The sequence below is a fragment of the Pistacia vera genome, unplaced genomic scaffold (assembly GCF_008641045.1).
Source record: "Pistacia vera cultivar Batoury unplaced genomic scaffold, PisVer_v2 Contig705, whole genome shotgun sequence".
Taxonomy (NCBI): Eukaryota; Viridiplantae; Streptophyta; class Magnoliopsida; order Sapindales; family Anacardiaceae; genus Pistacia; species Pistacia vera.
Genome location: NW_022196563.1, coordinates 142,690 through 163,289, shown reverse-complemented (window position 1 = coordinate 163,289; position 20,600 = coordinate 142,690). Strand labels below are relative to the sequence as shown.

General features: G+C 33.7%; 2 protein-coding genes across 2 annotated transcripts; both read left to right on the top strand.

Moving 5' to 3' along the window:
- Positions 1-1,916: 1,916 nt before the first annotated feature.
- On the top strand, positions 1,917-4,285 carry LOC116114264 (transcription factor MYB63). Its single transcript, XM_031400425.1, has 3 exons — positions 1,917-2,235; positions 3,080-3,209; positions 3,305-4,285. The coding sequence occupies exons 1-3, from the start codon at positions 2,097-2,099 to the stop codon at positions 4,185-4,187; spliced, it is 1,152 nt and encodes a 383-aa protein (XP_031256285.1). The 5' UTR covers positions 1,917-2,096; the 3' UTR covers positions 4,188-4,285.
- Positions 4,286-9,834: 5,549 nt separating this feature from the next.
- On the top strand, positions 9,835-19,108 carry LOC116114265. Its single transcript, XM_031400426.1, has 17 exons — positions 9,835-10,106; positions 10,217-10,379; positions 12,341-12,637; positions 12,739-12,828; positions 13,352-13,834; positions 13,968-14,075; positions 14,548-14,678; positions 14,775-14,904; positions 15,249-15,612; positions 15,723-16,231; positions 16,346-16,525; positions 16,601-16,759; positions 17,167-17,241; positions 17,349-17,514; positions 17,685-17,836; positions 17,972-18,187; positions 18,277-19,108. The coding sequence occupies exons 1-17, from the start codon at positions 9,895-9,897 to the stop codon at positions 18,925-18,927; spliced, it is 4,086 nt and encodes a 1,361-aa protein (XP_031256286.1). The 5' UTR covers positions 9,835-9,894; the 3' UTR covers positions 18,928-19,108.
- Positions 19,109-20,600: the final 1,492 nt, after the last annotated feature.

Sequence of the window (20,600 nt, the reverse complement as noted above, 5' to 3'; positions counted from 1 at the left end):
TATATTATTACTTCAAATAATTACTTAACATGGTATCAAAATAGAGGTGTATAAAGAGATTTGAATCCGTTGTAAGAAAACTAAATGAATTAAATTCAATTTTAATAAGATTTTCAACAATTGGCAACAATATTCATCTCAATTCAACACTCAGTGTGAAAAAAGAAGATTTCATTTTCCAATGTGAAAATTTGTTTGAAAGACTCCCATTTGTAGACTACAGTCTTTGTTATATTGGTGAGACATCAAGCTTTGAATCTAATGGATTACTAATAATTTCATTTTAGACTGTCTCTCATCGTTGATATAACATCTGAAACTAAACCCATTTCATCAGAAATTGGAGTCAAGACTTTAGTGATTACTAAGAATGAGTCAAACTATAATATTAGTCTAACCTACATTGGAAAAATTTGATTATCTCAAACCTCCCCTTGAGGATATCTTTAATCAATTAATTACTTAAATCCAAAATTGTCAAACATCCACACTCGACAAAATGGTGACACATTAAATTGTTTCACTTACTCTAAAAAAAAAAAAAATAAATAAATAAATTCAGTTTGGTGGCCTATTCTTTTAGAGGTGTATATATCTCTATCTTATAAATATAAACAATTTAAAATCATATTATATATTTGGAAACTACCCTTATTAATTTTTTATTATGGGGGATAATGATACATTGATACTAACCCAATTTTTAATAAATTGTGATAAAATTTACAACACATTAATTCTCCTTGGCTTGAATTGGCAACAAACCCTGCTGTGGTTGTTGCCAAATTTGCAAGATAGACTAAATGAAATTGAAAGGATGCATTTAATCTTAAATGGCAAGATACAACTAAAACATGTTATATATGTAATTATATTTGATATTGTATTATAATTAGACAGTTTTATTACATCAACCAAAAAATAAAAAAATAAAAAAAATGAGATGACGACACCGTCTCATGTAAGTATTCTCAAAGCTTATGTAAGATCGATCTTGTCATCTCATTTGTAAAACCATTCAATAAATACATATCATGTACTTTTAAACTTTAATTTCTGTTAATAATTACCATCGTAATAGGTAATTAATAAAACTCACAGATTTAACTATATATGACATTGTTTAATTAGACGATTTTACTACGTCAGCAAAAAATATGAGATGATGAGACTGTTTCATGTAAGTATTTCTCGAAACATTAAATAATGTTTTGAGAAGTTAAAATATATGATATTTCTACGTTATAAAGATGACATATTTCAATGAATATATGGCTAGGAATTATGAAACTGAATAATGCATTAAATCTTGACTGGCAAGATACAAACAAAAACTTAAAAAAAGTATCCATCACTCTTACTAACATATTGTAAACATTGAACCAAAAAGGTTTATGTGGGAATGAACTCATCGTCTCATATGTGATATTGTCAATGAAAAAATGTCACATACTTTTAAATTTTATTTTGTGTTAATTAATAATCACTATTACGGTTGACGGTTTTAAAAATATTCGACGTGTTACCACGGGAGTGAAAATATGAGATGATGAGATTGTTCACGTATCAATATTATGACATCATAAAACCAACACAGTTTGTGAATAAAAGGATAGAAATTCAACCCCTATTGACTAACATAGCATACTTTCTGTATAAACTAATGTCTTCAAAACAAGGAAAAAAAAAAATATATAAATTTAAAATATAAAGAGAAATAAAGAAAACTGGTAACTTAAAGTGGAGAAACTCTATGAATTTGAGAAGACTAATCCAACTACATGACAATGAATAAATAAAATAATTAATTAATGGAATTAATTTGTAACATAAATAGTAATCTTTAAAGATTTTTTTTTTTTTCCTATTTATTGCCTCACAGGCTTAATTTGCTTATTCATGGCATGACTCTTGTGGCCTACAAGTACAACTAGTTTTTGTCTCTATTGCTCTCTCTTTCTCTTTCTCAAACTCTCTCTATATATATAGAGAGAAAGGTAGAGGGTGATATGGGGTGAGTCCAATATTATGTGTTAAAATTCTTGCTTCTTTGAGTTGAGAGTAAACAACTTTTGATCATCATCATCATCTTCATCATGGGGAAAGGAAGATCACCATGTTGTGATAAGAGTCAAGTTAAGAGAGGTCCTTGGAGTCCTGCAGAGGACTTGAGACTCATCACTTTTATTCAGAAACATGGCCATGATAATTGGAGGGCTCTCCCTAAACAAGCTGGTTAGTTTGTTTCATTAACTTCAGTTTTTCTGCATTTCCACACATCTGGGTTTCATTTTTCAGGTTTGGTTCATTTGTTGGTACTGTTTCATTGCTTGTTCACAGTATGCAGAAGCTCACCAAATATCACCAAGAAGACAAAAGTTATAAACTTTTTACCTAAAAAATTGATTCTGAAATCTCGTTTAGTTTGTGTAATGCATATTTGGTATAAATAGGACGGTCCAAAAGTGGTAATTACAGTGACACAATACAATTTACAGTGTCTTACATCCCTTTCTTTAGTGGTCTTAAACGTCGTAATTATCGGACAATTTAAAGAGAGAATTATACCTTTTGAATATATGTCATGTGACATATATGGAAAAAAAAAAAAAAAAAAAAAAAATTCACTTTCCAAGTCTTTTGATGGAAAACATCGGTTAAACAACATACCAGTCACTAATTCGCTATATCATTACGTAACCGACTTTACTACCAAATGGTTTGTAATTGAACAGTGCAGACAGATTGAATTCTATTTTCTACCTAAATTTTGTGGCAATTAATTTCTTAAATGGTGGTCACATCACAATGCCATGAGCCCTGTTCTGCTGGCTAATATACAGAGCTTTATCTTCATACTAAAATGGAAGTTATGCAAGAGGAGAGAATATTGTGTAAATGATTGAGTTATGGGAAATTTTCAAAGCTATTAGAGTACTAAAATTTCGTATAAAACAATACACAAGTTAAAGGTAGAAAATGTGGACTTCAATGAAAAGGACTGCATAATGGATTTATTTTTTGTGCTTTGACAAAGTAAGATTCAAGTTCTCATTGTTTTTCTTTGATCGTCTTGTAGGACTGTTGCGTTGCGGTAAAAGTTGCCGTCTGCGATGGATTAATTACCTCAGACCTGATGTGAAGAGAGGGAACTTTTCTGAAGAGGAAGAGGAGACTATAATGAAGTTACATCAAACTCTGGGGAACAAGTAAGTGCGCAGCAGAAACTTGTTTTAAGTTCAAATTAATTTTGCTGTTAGTGAATTGTCTTGCCCTGACAAGTTGTAGCAAATTAATTTTCCAGGTGGTCAAAAATTGCATCTTATATGCCAGGAAGAACAGATAATGAGATTAAGAATGTGTGGAACACTCATTTGAAGAAAAAATTGGCTGTTAAAGATGCTAATACAGATCAGGAATCCAAGGAATCCTCATTGACTTCATGTTCCTCTTCTTCATCTAGCACGTTTAAGTCACCTGGCAAAAGGAGTGCAGATAGTAACCTTGATAAGCATCAATGGGACGAGGGTCACGCGCCCAAAAGGCCTCGCGAAGCAGGTGATAACATGGCAGCAGTGGAGAAAGTATTGGAAAATTTAGAAACAGAAGAATTAACACAAAACAGCTCCACCAAGGAGATGCAAAAACAAGTACCAACTTCTTCTTGTTCTTCCCATAACTCCAGTTTCTCAAATTCTAGCCAAGTGGATGCTGCAAGGCCTAATGACAATGACATGACAGATTCATTACTCTTCGAGTTCAGTGAACCGTCTGAGTTTAATATAAACACATTAGAAGAGGTGAATAAACCAGACATTCCGAATAGTGTGCTTGAAATTCCACTGGAGTCAGATTTAGATTTTTGGAACATGTTAGATGGCTTAGAGCCATTCCAATCTAATGAAGAACCTCAATTAGTACATGAAGTGGAGGCAAGCCAAAGCTCAAGCACCCGAGATGCACATAACAACAATGAAGTCGATAGCAGGGAATGGTTTCGTTACTTAGAATCCGAACTTGGTTTGGAGACTACAGAAGATCAAAACCAAGAAAATTCAGCAAAGAATGAAGCTGAAACTCAACCACTAATCCGAGAAACTTATGAGACACTGCTGAAACCAGAAGTTGACCCCGGCATAAGTTACTTTCAACTATGGATTTCATCACCACACAGTTCAGTTTTCTGAATAAATTTTTTTACAGTGTTACAAGTCAGTCGTTCTTGGATCAGATCAGCTTGTTAAAATTGACCAGTTTCATATATACATTAGAAAGTGTTTTTTTCTTTTTTTCTTTTCTAACTTAATACTTAAATTAGGCCTATATGATGTATGATGGATTTGATACACATTCATCGTACATGTATTTTAAAATGCAGTGTAAATCATAGAAAAAGCAAACTATTCATCATTCAAACATGAAATTTTCAAAGATTTCTGAGTGGGTTGGTGATGCTTTTCCTCTTAATATATGATATGTTTAGGTCTCTACACCTTGAAAATATGAATGTTAAGATTGTTGAAATGTGAATTGTATAAGTTATGTAATCAATTTGACTTGGTTTACATGCCGTAAAACTAAATATACGGTTCAGGTGATTGCTGCTATTCACAGGAGTTGAAAAACTCTTTATCCATTTTCCTTATGTTTACTCAATGTAGAGGAAGTTTGTGATTGAAATTTTCCAAAAACATTAATTTGGCAAATTAAATATAAGTTATGCCAAAAACGTAGAGGAATTGTATAAGTTATGTAGTCAATTTGACTTGGTTTGCATGCCATAAAACAAAATATAAGGTTCAGGTGGTTGTTGCTATTCACAGGAGTTGAAAAACTCTTTACCTATTTTCCTTATGTTTACTCAACCTGGAGGAAGTTTGTGATTGAAATTTGCCAAAAACATTAATTTATATTAGGTGCAACTCAAGTGGCTTGTCATTTTCCTCTTCATTATTTTTGAGTTGGACGTTTCCATATTACTTGATCATCTTTAAGTGAATTAAATTGTATGGCTCCTCTGGATTTCAATATCAATTTCATAATTTTGACAAAGGGGTATGTGAAACAAGTGCCATCGTGTTTATTTCATATACCTAAAATGAGATCCATTAATATTAAACATACCAACAATTATAAAAAAAATATGTAAAACCTTTACTAATCATAGGAGATATACAATACTTTCTGATAAACATCGACACATTTAATAATATTAATCGACAAGTTATATGAAATAAACCCTTTCTGAGTATTAAACTTTGTATTGCTTCAAGGATGTTCTAAAAACATTGCTATGCAAATTAATGATTGAAAGAATTGATGTTTGTAATGTTATTGAAATTAAAAAGAATCTAAACTTAGTCAACATGCACTATTTGGTTCAAAGAGTGGTCTAAATAATTATAGCCATGTGTAAATCCATCACGATTTATGGACACAAATTAGCATTATTCAACCATCTCTTTCAAGCCCTCAAAGCCAGAAAAATTAAACCCAAATATGAAAAATAAAAAAAAAAAAAATCTAAGAGTTTAAGAAAATTGTAACAATCAATGATCAAATCATTCAATTATCTCTTTGACAACTGTCACAGTTCTCTCAATTTTGCCATCTAATAATAATAATAATTATTATTATAATAATAAAAACCTCTTAACTTGTGGTTGGATGACAAGACTCTAGGTAACTTAGAGATCTTGGCTCCGTTTGGTTGCCAATTGGGAATACTATTATTAGTATTCCCAAAAAAGTTAAACAGTAAAATGCAAAAAAACTCACAATATTATCCAATATTATTTAATTTTTTTAAACCCCCTAAATTTGTTAATTTAATTAAATACCCCTAAATAATTTTTTCAAAATTACAAAAACACCCCTAAACCCACATTATACCAGATTCCTGCCACCATTGTCGGAAGTTGGTCGGAATCTGATATAATGGTGCACTACCGGCTGAATCTAGTCGGTAGTGCGCCAGAAAAGGCCAGATCTTTGGTCGTAACCATACGTCAACGATGGCCATATCTTTGACCGTTGTTGACGAGCAAATACGACCAGATCTGGCCATTGTAGATCTGGCCTTTGTCAGCCAGATCAGCGCATAACCGGCAAGATCCAGCCGGTCATTCGCCGATACTAGGACTCCGACCACCCTTCGGTGGTGGTGGCCGGCTGTGATTATTCAATAGGTGGGTTGGGGGTATTTTTGTTAACTTTCAAAGTTTTATTATAGGGGTGTTTAGTAAATAAACAAACATAGGTGGTATTTTTATTAATTTTCAAATCCTACATCGTAATACCCGCCCAATTTAACTTTTTTTAACTTTTTTTAGAAAACTTTTCTAAAAACTGCAAAAAAGTGAACCAAACGGAGCCCTTGTGTTCAAGTCATACAAAGTAGTCATCTACCACATTTGTTACTTACTTGACCCATTAGACTTATAACATGTTCAATAAACTCTAGGGATTAGTTGAGGTGTAAGCTGGCTTGAACACCTTGATTACCAACAATAATAATAATAATAATAATAATAATAATAATTCATCAAACTTAGTAAGTTGAACAATATATGTCAAGATCAAAATCAACTTCCTTTTCACTTGTCTACATTGTAGTTGGTACTCCTAACTTGATATTAACATATTTGCCTCTTTTTTTAGGTGGGATATGATTTAATTAATTAATTATCCTAAAATTGAGAAAAAAAAAAACAATTTTAAATTGAGCAAAAACAAACAAAATATGAACTATTCATAGTATGACTAATCAAGCATAGCTAGTGGGTTGGTGATATTCTCCACTAACAGCTATCAAAATTTTATTTCTTATAAATTACTTTTTCTGGGTCCCTACACTTTGAATATTTGAAGCAGAAAAGCTTGAAGTACAAACCCATTTGGATACTCTTACAAGAAATTATTTTGTAAAAAAGAAAATGATTTTTTACTAACTCTTGATTTGGCCTAAAGCAACAAAGAAGTGGTTCAAGTGAATGGATGAAACAAGAAAAGGTCGCTATTGGGATCTAAAATTATTGTCCTATTATGTACTTGTGGGACAGTCACGTAACAACCAATTTTGTTTGCATGAATTAGCGTTTAATAAAATCTAATCTTGTCCCAAATGGGTTTCCTTTTGTACATGCAATTTCCAAATTCACTATCTTATAATAGGATGTTGTTATGTTGTTTATTTTACCCGTTTTCGAGGGATTGATTTGGAAAACTATTAAATACTCTTTATCAGATAGGCTTTTGATAATCTTATAGAGTTTTCATCCAAAATTATTAAGACTTTTGAGACTTATTCATCTTTCTGGGGTAATTGAAATTTGCCCCTTTTTAAATATTTTTTATGAAGTAAAAAGTCAAATTTGTTTTAGGATGATTAACCTAATCATACTTAGTTGAAAGAGTATAGATTGATTTTTTCTTGATAATTAGATGCAATTTTGTGCTTGTTCTTAGGTCATCACAAGGGGTGAATATTGAGTCGAGTTGCTCATGAGCTACTCGAACTCGACTCGAAATTAGTCAAGTCGAGTTCAAGTTCGAGTACTTAATCGAGTCGAGTTTGATTACAATAGAACTCGACTTGATATGTTCGGGAGTATTTCCAAGCTCGATGGTTAAGTTGATAATTTTTAAAGTAATAGGGGTCATATGTAATTTAAAAGTTATAAAATTTATAAATCCACCCCTGTTAGATGAGCTCGAAATCGAGTTCAAACTCAAACTCGATTAAAACACAAACAAAACTCGACTGAAACTCGATGAAAACTAGAAAAAAACTTGATTATATGAACTTGAATTCGAATTTGATTTCCAATTTCAAGTACCGAGTTCGAGTTCGATCTCGATTTCTTAGACTTGAACTCAAATTTGGTACTGTAGCAATCGAGTCGAGTTCGATTTACCAAATACTCGAGTTTGATTTACCAAATACTTGACTCGATTACACGCCTAAACTCATCACTAGTCATAACACATAAAATAAAATCATATTAATTCATACACTCTCAATCTTTGTAGATCTTACAATTTAATAAAACATGGAGAGTGCCATCTTAACTATATTCATTCAGTAAGAACTAAACCAACATGAGGAATTTAGTATTTGATAATTTCATAGATAGGTTATCCATATTTCTAAGTTATAGGTAAAGAAATTCTATTTCATTATGACTTAATCCAATTCTTTGAACATTAAAATTTTAAACCAATTCTATTTAAGGCAAATTTTAAAATATTTTGTCTTAAAATTGAATAATTCCAAAGTGGTTGCCACCCATTTCCCAATTTTTTTGACTTAGCAAAAGACTTCGGCAAGGATCGGTCCCAACCGGGTTCGGGTTTGGGCTCAATTGGGACCGGTCCCATTTGGGACCAGTCACTCATGTCCCAGGCCCATGAAAAATTTAAGGGCTCGGACCGGTCCTATGAGCCTAGAAAATTTATTCCCCCCTCCCCAACTTTTTTTATATTTGGGCCAAAAAATTTATATAGGGGGTTATGTAATTTTTAGGGGGAGATTAGTAAAATTTTAATTAATTTAAAAATAAATAAATAAATAAATATCAACGGTCATGTGCTATGTGTAATTATTATTATTTTTTTAATTTTGTAAAATATCAATTTATCACTCAATACTTTGGTCAATTTTAAAATTTATGTGGGGTTTTTGGATATTATCTAGGAGGCTTTTGGAAAAAAAGGCAAAGGGGTTTGAGCTAGGACCGGTCCTTGTGAGGACTGGTCTTAGGACCGGTTTTTTGGGCCCGGTCCCAAATGCCTAGGTCTACTTAGCAAATTCACAGATGTGAGAATGAAGTTGGATGTAGTTATTCATTTTTTTTTTTGTTATCTTAGCAACTCGTATACCGTATATTGTAATGGTTTGATGGCAGAAAATTAGTGTAAAAGTTTAAGTAAAAAAATTAAGTTGATAAAGCGTAACGATTTATTAAAAAGCTTTAAATTTATGTTTGAGTGAAGGTAACATGATAATAAAAATAAAAGATATAAAATACAAATGAGATTGCTAAATAAATGGATAGGGTGTATGTGTGGTATAATTTATTCTCAAAACTCTTTCTGACATCCTTGAACATTTTATTAATGGACTGAAATGAATCGGCCCATTTTACTTATTCGAACTCTTTTTAGGTCATCTTAAAACTGGGCCAAGTTAGAAAAAATCCAAATTAAGTGGGTGTGGTTTGAGCACTAGAATTAAATTCAGAAAATGCCCTTATTTTGTTAGCCCATATTCCGAACCATTAGTTACAAAGGTCTACTGGACTTATAGCCCAAACGATTTTTAAAATAGGATTGAAGAACCCCTTATAATGTTAACTTGAAATCTTGAATTAAATTAAATCCTACGATACTAAAAATATGCACAATCATTAGGTGAGTCCAACAAGCATGCTTCTGTTTGGTTTTGACTAGCTTAAGTTTAATTTAGTTATAAAAAGAGTTAATTACAAAAATTTCATGATATTATTCAATACGTATATTCATCTTTCGAGTAAATTAAGGATCACATTCTTTTAAAAGAAGATAAATGTATAGTTATTATCAAATTTATATTTTACTTTATTATTATATATTCAAGGTTGAGCTGATTTATAATATTATCTAGTCGATACTAAATAATAAGTATCATATTTTCCTCATTTTGTGAGGCATGGGATTGGGATGGGACTCTCCCCCTCTTGTTCTTGCATATATTTTGAAAGTATAAGGATCTAAAATAAACGCGAAAAATTAGGGGGTTCATTATGTAATCAAAAGAATATTTAAACCTAGCTTTCTGTGTAATGACTATCTTCTCCCATTTTCTACGACTCGTCAATTTCGCGCTTCCTTTCTCTCTGTTCTTCCTTTCTTCTCATGGAACCACAACAAGAAGAAGGTTCCAATAATCTGACTGTCGGTTTCACCGATGAAGACGCACAAACAAGCCACGTGTTCTCTCAGCTACAAGCCTACTGCTTAGACCTCCTTGAAATTTCCAAGAACTCTAGCAAACGCTCTTCTTCACTCTCTTCACTCCTTCAACTCCTTCAAATCGCACCGTCTCATTCTCTCCAGCCCTTCTTCGAGTAAAGCCATTTATATTTTTCTTCAATCTATGGGGGTTCTTTTAAAGTTTTAGTTTTTAATTTTGTTGTTTCCTGTTATGTTAATTTGATTTTAACTGTGTTTGTTTCAGCTACACCTTGTTCCCTTTGCTGCTTCTATTGGATGCTGCGGTTGAAAATAGAAGCTCTGTGAAGGAAAGTGTAATGAATAAAGTGAGCGATAGAGTAGCCGAAGATGTGCTTAAATGTTTAGAGGAGCTTCTCAGCAAGTGTCAGTTAGGTTCTGTTGATCAGGTTCGTTCTTATGTTGCTATATTTTTAGGTAAATTTATGTCACATTGTGGTTGTTTGGTCGGCTTTTGATGTGATTTCGGTTCGGAAGGGTAGAGCTTGTTAATTTAGACTTGATGTCCCTTACATTGGGTTGTTTTAGAGAGCTTGTATAGGCTGGGGTGGTTTGTTATGTGACATTTTGTTTTGGTGCAATCTCAAATGGAACTTATAGTTTATGTTGGGTTGTTTGCTCATGAATTTATGTCAAACTGTGTTATTTGATCGGCTATTGACTATTGTTACAATTTGAGAAGTGGTAAGTGTTTTGCGCTTTGTTTTTTTGGCCTAATAGAATTTAAGTAGTTTGTTTCGTTGAGATTTTATGCCCCTTATATGGGGTTGTTGAAGAAAGCTCTTGTATGTATAGTGGTGTACGTTCATGTTGCTAAGTTGGTTAAGGTGGAACTTATAAGTTGGGGTGCTTATGTTATGTGACAATGTGTTTTAACATGAGTGTGGGTGTGTGCATGTGCTTCGGCAGATGGTTGTGGTGCTGAAGAAACTGACATATGCAGCTTTGCTGTCTCCATCCGAGGCTTCAGAAGAGTTTCGTGAAGGAGTGATCAAATCTTTCAGGGCTATGCTTTTGAGTTTANTTATTATCAAATTTATATTTTACTTTATTATTATATATTCAAGGTTGAGCCGATTTATAATATTATCTAGTCGATACTAAATAATAAGTATCATATTTTCCTCATTTTGTGAGGCATGGGATTGGGATGGGACTCTCCCCCTCTTGTTCTTGCATATATTTTGAAAGTATAAGGATCTAAAATAAACGCGAAAAATTAGGGGGTTCATTATGTAATCAAAAGAATATTTAAACCTAGCTTTCTGTGTAATGACTATCTTCTCCCATTTTCTACGACTCGTCAATTTCGCGCTTCCTTTCTCTCTGTTCTTCCTTTCTTCTCATGGAACCACAACAAGAAGAAGGTTCCAATAATCTGACTGTCGGTTTCACCGATGAAGACGCACAAACAAGCCACGTGTTCTCTCAGCTACAAGCCTACTGCTTAGACCTCCTTGAAATTTCCAAGAACTCTAGCAAACGCTCTTCTTCACTCTCTTCACTCCTTCAACTCCTTCAAATCGCACCGTCTCATTCTCTCCAGCCCTTCTTCGAGTAAAGCCATTTATATTTTTCTTCAATCTATGGGGGTTCTTTTAAAGTTTTAGTTTTTAATTTTGTTGTTTCCTGTTATGTTAATTTGATTTTAACTGTGTTTGTTTCAGCTACACCTTGTTCCCTTTGCTGCTTCTATTGGATGCTGCGGTTGAAAATAGAAGCTCTGTGAAGGAAAGTGTAATGAATAAAGTGAGCGATAGAGTAGCCGAAGATGTGCTTAAATGTTTAGAGGAGCTTCTCAGCAAGTGTCAGTTAGGTTCTGTTGATCAGGTTCGTTCTTATGTTGCTATATTTTTAGGTAAATTTATGTCACATTGTGGTTGTTTGGTCGGCTTTTGATGTGATTTCGGTTCGGAAGGGTAGAGCTTGTTAATTTAGACTTGATGTCCCTTACATTGGGTTGTTTTAGAGAGCTTGTATAGGCTGGGGTGGTTTGTTATGTGACATTTTGTTTTGGTGCAATCTCAAATGGAACTTATAGTTTATGTTGGGTTGTTTGCTCATGAATTTATGTCAAAATGTGTTATTTGATCGGCTATTGACTATTGTTACAATTTGAGAAGTGGTAAGTGTTTTGCGCTTTGTTTTTTTGGCCTAATAGAATTTAAGTAGTTTGTTTCGTTGAGAATTTATGCCCCTTATATGTGGTTGTTGAAGAAAGCTCTTGTATGTATGGTGGTATACGTTCATGTTGCTAAGTTGGTTAAGGTGGAACTTATAAGTTGGGGTGCTTATGTTATGTGACAATGTGTTTTAACATGAGTGTGGGTGTGTGCATGTGCTTCGGCAGATGGTTGTGGTGCTGAAGAAACTGACATATGCAGCTTTGCTGTCTCCATCCGAGGCTTCAGAAGAGTTTCGTGAAGGAGTGATCAAATCTTTCAGGGCTATGCTTTTGAGTTTACATCCGTGCTTTGATAGCTCCTGCTTCTGTAAACAAGTTTTGGGTTTGCCTGAGCTGTTAGAGCACAGAAACTTGCGAACACCAGTTACTGGAGCTTCAGTATCAGGAGAATGCTTAGTTACATTTTTGCAGTCACAAAAGGCTTCAGCTGCTGTTGGACAGTGGCTATCACTTCTTCTCAAAGTACACTATTGTCTTCTTTCATATGACAATTGATTTATTTAGAATCCTTCATGCAATTATCTGTTTCTTTCTATAAAATTAATGATGGGGTTTATGCAAAGGCTGCAGATACTGAGGCTGCACGTGGACATCGGGGAAGTGGAAAACTCCGTATTGAAGCCTTTCTGACCCTACGCGTACTTGTCGCTAAGGTAATTCTGCAGTATTTAGCAAACACTAATGGTGAGGGATTTTAGTGTATGACTTATTTAGCAAACACTAGCGGTGAGGAGTTTTAATGTATGACTTATTGTTGTCTTTGTTTTTCTATCACTAAATGTTCTTCAGAATTTTCCCTTCAACTCAATTTGCCCACCATGTAGAACATTAAATACTTCACTTTAATTAGATTATCCTTCTTTTTTAAGAAGAAAAATTTGCATTCTTTGTGGGATTAGTATGTTAAATTTTCCTTTGGCATCCTATTGTTGAGATAATTTGAGATCATCATTTATAAAACTATTTCACAAATTCAGTTGAGTTACTGGCCTTATTAATTCTGTAAAAACATAAACTTTCTTGTCGTATAATGTGGTGGTTAGATAAAAAATATATTAGCTTATGTTTTATAGCAAAGAAATTACTGCTGTAGCTTTTCATGAAAAGTTTTTTTTTTTTTTTTTTTCCTTTCTTATATATATATATATTGAGTTGATTTTGGTGGTCGCTTTGCAGGTAGGTACTGCAGACGCATTGGCTTTCTTTTTACCTGGTGTAGTTAGTCAATTTGCCAAAGTTTTGCATGTATCAAAAACGATGATAAGTGGGGCTGGTGGAAGTGTTGAAGCTATTGATCAAGCAATCAGGGGATTAGCTGAATATCTTATGATAGTCCTTGAGGATGATGCTAATTTATCTGGCCTTAATATGTCCAAAAATGTCATATCTGGTATTGATTTGAAGAATTATGAATCAGTGCATTCGATTATGGAGGAGCTCCGTCAGTTGCCTATTAAAGCTCAAGGTCAGAGTAAAACTGTTGAAGAAGATACAAGTGGTCAACTAATAAAAACGGTTACTCCCAAATCTGAGTTCAAGGAGCAGAGGAGCACTGATTCTGTGAAGGGAATGGGATCCTTGCATGTGGATCGCTCTAAAGATTGGATTGAGAAAACCTCCGGACATGTGAACAAACTATTGTGTGCAACTTTTCCTCATGTATGTTCTTAGTTCATACATCTGATTTTGTATTATTTTTTCTTGAGGTTGCAGTACTGCCATCTGCACTCACTAAGTTTTTGGTAACCCCTTTCAATTTTTTCCATGGAATAATTTTTAACTTGATTCGCAGATTTGTGCTCATCCAGCTAGGAAGGTACGAGGAGGACTTCTTGCTGCAATACGAGGTCTGTTATCAAAGTGCAGTTACACGCTGAAGGACAGCAGATTGATGCTTTTGGTAAGCTGGGAGCTAGAATTAATTCACTGAACTTTGGGCTGTGTGTGCTAGCTCTAAGTGATTATGTTATATGGTGTGTTTCTGCTGGCACAGCACGAATATGAATGCCCTCATTTTAGGAATGAGTTGGAGACTGAGAGATTTGAAAAAGGAATACCATGATTGTCTGTGAAGAAGTGTCATAACTTTTGTCTGCCCAAGATCATTAAATATTTTGCAATGTATACTGTCATAAATTTCTAACTATCTGTAACTGTTGCTGTTTTGGTTGCCCTCAGCCGATGCTTGAAACGCTATGTTTAATCAACTTGTCTGTTTGGCCTGTATCATTTATTATGTTTTAGTTCCGAGTATGAGAAGGCTTTGCCTTGTAATCGCATTTCCAACATTTCATGCAGTTCAATGAATACTTTTACTCTTTTTGATTGCCTGTGTATTTGTATTTGATTGTTTTATGCTGCTATCTGTGCAGGAGTGCTTATGTGTTTTGGTTGTTGATGACTATGAAGATATTTCTGCTGCTGCCCAGGAGTTTCTTGAATATTTATTCTCACCAAAGGGGAAACATCACATGAAGCTAGATATTTTGGATGTTTTTAACAGGTTTTTACTTTTATCTGATCGGACTTTCTGTTTCAAGAACACTTCTTACGTAGAAGGGGTTTTTCTATAAATTCTAAGTTTTGTTGTCTCAAATAGGCTCATTGAAAAGCTTCCAAAGGTGGTGCTGGGAAATGAGGATTCACTTGCGCTTTCACATGCACAGCAATTACTTGTAGTTATATATTATTCTGGTCCTCAATTTATGTTGGATCAACTTCAATCTCCTGTATGTGCTTACATCCCTAATATTTACAATATATAGGGTTATTTATCTTCTAACTCAAGTGATCTTTGTCTTCTAAGATATATTGATATTTTATAAGTGTAATAATTAACTAATGTCTCTTGCACTTTGAATACTCTGAAAATGCAATACCTAAAATTGGAGGAAAAATTTAAACTACCATCTTCTTGATTATTTAGTCAAAAGTATGAGCATTATTGTACCTTTCTCTGCTATGTTGTAGCTTCTATTTTAATATCAGTTTCAAATTGTTCAGATTTTTTTAGCACAAGTGTGATTTTAATTGTTTATAGCACATTTGTAATATGTTCTTGTATGGAGTGTAGGTGACAGCCGCAAGGTTCTTGGATGTTTTTGCTCTTTGTCTTAATCAAAATTCGGCATTTGCTGGTTCTCTTAACAAGCTTATGTTAGCAAGATCATCTTCAAAGGGATTTATTCACTCTGTTGCGGAGCTCAAAGCTGGCGCTCATTTTACCAATCTCGGGCAGACCTTCACAGGTTCTGTTCCATCTGGTGTCTCAAGGTTAACAGATGTTCAGGAAAAAGATAGTCAGTACCCACCAGAGACTGAGCAGAAAGTATATGAACTTCCACGAATGCCACCTTGGTTTGTTTCTGTTGGCAATGGGAAACTATATCAGGCGCTTGCAGGAACTCTTAGACTTGTAGGTTTATCTTTAATGCCAGGTTATTTCGACTCTTGAGTTCTTATATCGTTTTTTTTTTTTTTTTTATTGAACTTCTCTTCCATTTGTGTTGTACTGACACCGAGTACCTCTGCTGTTGCTTGTTGCTAGACATAAAAAGTGAAGGGCACTTATCGATTATTACTGATATTCCACTGGGTTACATGCGTAAATTGGTTGCTGAGGTTCGTGTGAGGGAGTACAATAAAGAGAGCTGGCAGTCTTGGTATAATCGAACTGGTTCAGGTCAGTTATTACATCAGGCCAGCACTGCAGCATGTATCATAAATGAGATGATATTTGGTGTATCAGATCAAGCAGTCGATACTTTCACTAGAATGTTTCAAAAGTTCAGGGCAAGAAGAGAAGAGGTTCAGGAATTGGACACAGAACTGACTGATATTCAGCCGTCCAATCTTGATGAACCTATTTGGAAGATTAAACAGCAAAAGAGTGACAAAAGTCACTTGATTGAATGCATTGGTAAAATCATACACGAGTATCTCTCTCCTGAAGTATGGGATCTTCCATTGGATCATAAGTCTTTGCTTTTACAATCTGATGGAGAAGTTGAAGATATTACTATGCACTTTTTTCATGACACTGCTATGCTACACCAGGAAACTGCACTTTCCCCTACCAGTTGTGCAAATTTTTTTATTAAATTTTCATCTGCTTGTCAGTGCTGAGCATAAGTATGAAGAATTGATTTTCCCTTTGATTCTCTCAAACAGGTCATTATCGACGGAATTGGTATCTTTGCTCTGTGCCTTGGAAAAGATTTTGCTTCTAGTGGATTTCTTCATTCATCTCTTTATCTGTTGATGGAGAATCTTATATGTTCCAACTTCCAAGTTAGGAGCGCCTCTGATGCTGTTTTACATGTTCTTGCTTCCGTATCAGGCTATACAACGGTGAGCTTTTATGAATAATCTCCTTTTCAACTCAATATGATGGTTCGTAACTGTTAGTATATTACTACTTTGCAGGTTGGAAACTTGGTTTTAGCAAATGCAGACTATGTAATTGATTCTATATGTCGACAATTACGTCATTTAGATCTTAACCCACATGTGCCCAATGTGCTTGCTGCGATGCTTTCCTACATTGGAATAGCTAACAAAATATTACCTTTACTGGAAGAACCGGTATGACCTACCCTCACTAGATTTTGATGCCTTTTCAGGTTCATTCATATTTTTTTAATGCATAGTGAATTTTGTTTTCTGTTTCTTTTTCCAGGTTATTTTTATTGGTTACTCTCTCTCTCTCACACACACACACACACTCTCTCTCTCTCTCTTCTGTTTCCTTTTTTTTTTTTTTTTTTTAATTTCACCTTAGATCATAGGTTTTCTAACTTTTGTTTTTATTTTTTATGTTCATCCATTTCTATAGAATTCTTTGTTTTCTTAGAAATTATTTATCTCAGTCTTCTAATTTAAAGGAGTAGCTATTTTCTTTTTACCTTTTTATATTGTTAAAGAATTATCTTCGACTCTTCTATAGACCGTTATACTTGATGATTAATTTCTGTAATCGTTCAATTGTGCAGATGCGCTCTGTTTCACAGGAACTTGAGATCCTTGGCAGGTATCAGCATCCTGATTTAACTGTCTCCTTCTTAAAGGTCATATCTCTTTTGCCATACATATTCTGTTGTACTGCATCATTAATTCTCCCCAGTAAGAAGGGGCAAGCAAAGATGGTCTAAATTCTACAATATTTTGCTTTTAGGCTGTAGCAGAAATCATCAAGGCATCAAAGCTTGAGGCAAGTTCATTGCCAATTAAAGCTGAATCCTATCTTACATGTGTCAAGTCCAAAATAACTGACAGGGAAGATAAAGAGAAAGCAGGATCATGTTATGACAATGACATTAGTATATCTGACATAGAATCAGGTAATTATGGATTCAAGGATTACCTTCTACAAATATCATTTTGTTTCTCCTTCATCATGTCATCTACTTTTTGTTTGAAATTAGCGAATTACATTGTATGTTGTGAAAGCTCATGCTGACTAACATAAGCTGCACTGGTACTTATCTTGGTGATGAACTTATGCTTGTAGAAGAATGGGAGAGTGTTTTGTTCAACTTGAATGATTCGAAAAGATATAGACAAACAGTTGGGTCTATTGCTGGTTTGTGTTTAACTACTGCAACTCCACTTATAGCTTCAATGAAACAAGCAGCTTGCTTGGTAGCATTGGATATAGTTGAGGTAATTTCCAGCTGTATTTATGGTGGACAAAACTTGAACTCTCTCTTATAATTAACCAAGATTATACTCTAATAAGAAATACTAAACAAAAAGTGCTTAAATTGTATGCATTTATATGATAAACATTCTTTTCAGGATGGCATTGTTACACTGGCGAAAGTGGAAGAAGCTTATAAGCATGAAAAGGAAACTAAAGTAGAAATTGAAGAAGTGCTTCGTTCAAGAGCATTGTATCATCTTCTAGATAACATGGAAGCTGTTGAAGAAGGGCCTGACGAGAACAGATTGCTACCAGCAATGAACAAAATATGGCCTCTTTTGGTTGTTTGTGTCCAAAGTAAAAACCCAGTGGTGAGTTCTCATTCTTTAACAATTCCTTTTTTCATACACAAAAAATTTTCTATACTGATAATGAGATTCTTTTAACCCTATAACAACAGACCGTCCGGAGATGTCTAAGTGTAGTAAGCAATGTGGTGCAAATCTGTGGAGGGGATTTCTTTTCACGCCGCTTCCAGACTGATGGCCCCCACTTCTGGAGACTTCTATCCGCATCTCCATTTGTGCAAAACCCCAAATTGAAAGATAAAAAAGTGCCTTTGCAACTTCCCTATCGAACCACATCCATTTCTGCTGAAGACTCTGTGGCTGAAGCCTCCAACTTGAAAGTTCAAGTTGCAATGCTCAATATGATTGCCGATTTGTCTCGAAACAAAAGGAGTGCTTCAGCATTGGAGGTTGTCCTCAAGAAGGTCAGTGGTCTAGTCGTGGGAATAGCTTATAGCGGCATGGTGGGGTTGAGGGATGCATCGATAAATGCCTTGTATGGACTTGCATCCATAGACCCTGATCTTATTTGGCTTCTTTTAGCTGATGTTTACCATTCTTTGAAAAGGAGAGACGTCCCTTCACCACCAACCTCAGAGTTACCTGAAATTTCTCAAATTTTGCCCCTACCTTCGTCTCCTAAAGATTACTTGTATGTGCAGTATGGAGGGCAGAGCTATGGTTTTGATGTTGACTTTTCGTCTGTAGATACTATTTTCACAAAACTGCATTCCCTAGTTTTTACTAACCAACTGTACAGTTAATTTGTTTTTTTGAGTGCAGAGTTAAATTCTTTCTTTCAATTTTTGTGTAATCTGACATTAAAAGAAGAAGATGAGTGAGGGAGGTTACATTTGTCTGTCACAGAGAAAAAATTGAAAAGTGTTACATTGTCTGTCACAGAGAAAAAAATGAAAAAGCTGAGAGAATCTGAAAAATTGAACCATGGCAGCCAGTTGTTGAGCTCTTAATGGCTGAATATGAAGGAAGTGTTTTACTCCAGGAAACCAAATTGGAGCTGCAACTTTTACTATGCCTTGGAATACATCAAAGTTCAAACTCCAAACTCTAATGGATCATTCTTTTTACTACAAGAAAACTTTTCATTTCGTAATACAAATTATCAGTTATCACTAGAAAAATCATTTTTTTTTCTCTGATAAAATGTCGGAATAAAATAATTTTTCAATAATACTATATTTACAAAGAAATTTTACGAAGATTTCTATAAAAAGTAAGGTGACAAAAAATGAATGAAAGAGTGAAATAAAAAGTCAAACTTATTAAATTCACTCTTTCATTCATTTTTTGACACATCACTTTATATGGAGGTTTTTGTAAAATTTCTTTATAAGTGTAATATTACTCATAATTTTTTTCTAAGAGTAATATCTACTACGTAGTGCGAAATATGTTGTCTTAAGATTTTAAGACTACAAGTCAATTTCTTTCTGACTTAAGCTCCCCATCGCTTAAATCAAATATCCAATCACTTTTCTTCTTTAATAAAGTGCTTTTAAAAAATATTATGATTCATAATAGTATACAGTACTAATGAATAATCACTATGTGTTTGTAGTTAATATATTTATTTTTCAACTATTTTTATTAATTATTAGTCACAATATGTAGATATTACATGATGAGAAAATATGTATGAATTAATAAATCCAATTTTGTTTATTAAGATTAAAAAATATATTTAGTATGATCAGTCTCAAGTGTGAATCAAAGATATTAAATTTACCAAATGATTATGAGCCTTTGTTTTATTTATATCTAGAATAATTTTTAAAAGTCAAATATTTATTATTAGATACTATATTTTTAATAAACACTCTTCCAACCAAATGTGACCAAAACAACTTAAAATTAATTAATTTTCCATTTCCGGCACAAAAACTGCTTTTATATTTGCTTTTAAAACGTTAATTTTCTTGTCGTTTTCTAAACTTAAAAAGAAAGAATAATAATTTCAGAAATAGGTGAATAAACCAGACATTTCGAATAATGTGCTTGAAATTCCATTGGAGTCAGATTTAGATTTTTGGAACATTTTAGATGGCTTAGAGTCATTCCAATTTAATGAAGAACCTCAATTAGTACATGAAGTGGAGGCAAGCCAAAGCTCAAGCACCTAAAATGAACATAACAACAATGAAGTCGATAGCAGGGAATGGTTTCGTTACTTTAGAATCCGAGCTTGGTTTGGAGACTACAGAAGATTAAAACCAAGAAAATTTAGCAAAGAATGAAGCTGCAACTCGCCACTAATCCTAGAAACTTATGAGACACTGTTGAAACCAGAAGTTGACCCTGGCATAAGTTACTTTCAACTATGGATTTCATCACCACACAGTTCAGTTTTCTGAATAATTTTTTTTACAGTGTTACAAGTCAGTCGTTCTTGGATCAGATCAGCTTGTTAAAATTGACC

Bases quoted from the DNA above. Each gene is read 5' to 3' on its own strand.
- LOC116114264 (XM_031400425.1), top strand. From the start codon at position 2,097: ATGGGGAAAGGAAGATCACCATGTTGTGATAAGAGTCAAGTTAAGAGA. The intron at 2,236-3,079 runs GTTAGTTTGTTT...ATCGTCTTGTAG, and splicing joins GGCTCTCCCTAAACAAGCTG to GACTGTTGCGTTGCGGTAAA. The intron at 3,210-3,304 runs GTAAGTGCGCAG...TTAATTTTCCAG, and splicing joins CATCAAACTCTGGGGAACAA to GTGGTCAAAAATTGCATCTT.
- LOC116114265 (XM_031400426.1), top strand. From the start codon at position 9,895: ATGGAACCACAACAAGAAGAAGGTTCCAATAATCTGACTGTCGGTTTC. The intron at 15,613-15,722 runs GTTATTTCGACT...GCTTGTTGCTAG, and splicing joins AGGTTTATCTTTAATGCCAG to ACATAAAAAGTGAAGGGCAC. The intron at 17,242-17,348 runs GTCATATCTCTT...TTTTGCTTTTAG, and splicing joins TAACTGTCTCCTTCTTAAAG to GCTGTAGCAGAAATCATCAA.